Genomic DNA, 2,194 nt, shown 5'->3' with positions numbered 1-2,194 from the left:
TCCTGTTGGCCCTGCGCCGGGCGGCGCCGGGCGCCGCAGCTGCCTACAGACGCCCTTGCGACGGCCTCCGCTGTGCAGTTGATGACGCTATGGCTGAAGCCGGCACTGATCCTGGACACGAAACCCGCCCCGCGGCGACGGCCGCGGAGGCGGCTGGTTCCCTCGCATGCGGCCGTGCCGCTCACAGCCCAGCGGCGCCGCCCGGCCGACCGCTCACAGCCTTGCGAGCTGCGCGGACGCAGCGCCGCTGGCGGGCAGCTGCTCGGCGGCGCCCACCTCCTTCATGTACCTCACGAAGCGGCCGAGGATCTCCGGCAGGGTGGGGTAGTAGGCGTAGGGGATGCCGCGCTTGGCGGACTCCTCGGCCACGATCTTGGAGATAGCGGGGTAGTGCATGAACGAGATGGCCGGGAAGAGGTGGTGCTCGACCTGTGGGGCGGAGGCAGGGGTCGGGCAACAGGTCGGGCGGGCATCACTCGAGAGTCTGAAGGAATGGTTTATGGCTGATTAGGTTGCGTGTGTCAAGCCAATGCTCTGCTAGGCCGAGGACTGCGTGACATGCGCGCATGCATGCCTGCCACAGAGCGACAAGCGGCTGCAGCTCATGTAGGCAGTGGCAGCCGGGCATGTACGCAGACGCGCCGCAGAGCGCCCGCCCTCTGCGCTTGCGCGCGCCACAACGTGCCCTCGCCTGCAGGTTGAGGCCGCCCGTGAAGAAGTTGCCCACGAGGCCGCCCCAGTTGGCGCTGGTCACGATCTGCTGCACGCCCCAGTCGCGGCTGGCGAGCTCGGTGTCGTAGAGGGTGGCCTTGGGGACGCCGCCGTCCAGGGGCTTGGCCTCGGGGACGTTGTGGGACACTGCAAACGTGGACGCCAGGACGATGGACTGCAGAGGAAAAGGAGAGGGGCGTCGCGTTGGGAGGCGCATGAGCAGGGCACAGCAGAGCGGGACGACTGCAATGGCAGGGCCCGGTGCAAAGGGCGGGACAAGCGGTGCTGCTGCGGCGCGGGTCGGGGCGGTCGGAGGCGGGCCCCGTGGCGCGGCGCGAGGGCCCCTTGGGCGCCAAGCGCCGCCGCGGGGGGGGCGCGCCGTACGCCGCAGCGCGCGCACCTGGGTGACGGAGTACGCGGCCGCGGCGGCGAGCGTTGCGGCGGGGCCGTGCAGGAGCCAGGGGAGGCCGAGCAGCAGGGTGTAGTGGATGAGCTTGCCCATGACGACGGTGGCGCGCTCAAAGTTGGTGGCGCCGTAGAGGGTGGCGCCCTGGGTCTTGTTCTCAAACAGTGCCTGGATGTCGCCGATCTGGGTTTTGATCGTGTGTGTGCGTGTGTGCGTGTGTGCGCGCGCGCGTGTGTGTGTGTGTGTGTGTGTGTGTGTGTGTGTGTGTGCATGTGTACGCGCATGCCCACATGCATGCGTTAATGTTGTTAGGGTGAACATTCTTGATGAAGCGCCATTGAGGCAGGCCAGTGCCTGCAACCAACGAGTCCGCTGGACTGGCGCTCCCACAAGCTGCGCTGGCCTCACTCCGCAACATGACTCTGCGCATCACAGCCCAGAAGCCCCGCCGCCCCCTCCTCTCCCCCCCCCCCTACACACACCTGGAACACCAGCGTGAGCAGCGGGAACGTCGCCCACATGTAGATGTGCTGGAAGCGGTGGTACCAGGCCCTGGGCAGCCGCGCGTCGAAGCGCAGGATGGGGAAGGCGCTGAACACGTCCTCGTCGAGCGCGTCGTCGTTGCAGTGGATGTGGTGGGACACCTTGGGGGGAGGCGCAGGTGTGCGCGTTTGCGCGCGGATGGGGCGCGGTGAGAGCTGGAGGGGCGCCAGCGGTGCGTGCGTACGCCCGGCTGCTGATCAGGGCCGCGCACCTTCCCACAGCCCCAGCCGCGGCGAGCACAGGCGCGGCGCCGCGACTCGCTGCGACCGCGCACGGAAGGTGGGCAGGGCCGCCGGCCGCGGGCGCACCTGGTGGTGGTAGCGCCACATGAGGGAGGAGCCGCCCACGAGGTCGTTGCACACACCCAGGAACCCGTTGACCGCCGCGTTGGTGCTCATCGCCCCGTGGTTGCCGCAGTGCTGGGGAGAGGCAATGCAGAGAAGGGCAGGGAGGGAGTGAGAACAGACGCCTGGGCTGAGCGCCCACTGCGGCGGCGTGCCTGCGACTCCCTCGGTGTCCCCCCCCCCCCCCCCC

At 69.4% G+C, this 2,194-nt stretch overlaps 1 protein-coding gene across 1 annotated transcript in view; it reads right to left on the bottom strand.

Moving 5' to 3' along the window:
* Positions 1–213: 213 nt before the first annotated feature.
* The window catches only part of MNEG_2324 (hypothetical protein), a gene marked incomplete at both ends in the record, with an annotated part of 4,287 nt that continues 2,306 nt past the window's right edge, over positions 214–2,194 (bottom strand). Inside the window, 5 exons of the mRNA XM_014049204.1 lie at positions 214–429; positions 728–886; positions 1,112–1,300; positions 1,600–1,761; positions 1,969–2,079. Coding sequence (XP_013904658.1) covers positions 214–429; positions 728–886; positions 1,112–1,300; positions 1,600–1,761; positions 1,969–2,079 — 837 coding nt within the window. The remainder of the gene's footprint in view (positions 430–727; positions 887–1,111; positions 1,301–1,599; positions 1,762–1,968; positions 2,080–2,194) is intronic.

Source organism: Monoraphidium neglectum (genome assembly GCF_000611645.1).
Source record: "Monoraphidium neglectum strain SAG 48.87 unplaced genomic scaffold scaffold00259, whole genome shotgun sequence".
Taxonomy (NCBI): domain Eukaryota; kingdom Viridiplantae; phylum Chlorophyta; class Chlorophyceae; order Sphaeropleales; family Selenastraceae; genus Monoraphidium; species Monoraphidium neglectum.
Note: the sequence above shows the minus strand (reverse complement) of the source record. Positions and strands in the feature narration are given on the sequence as shown.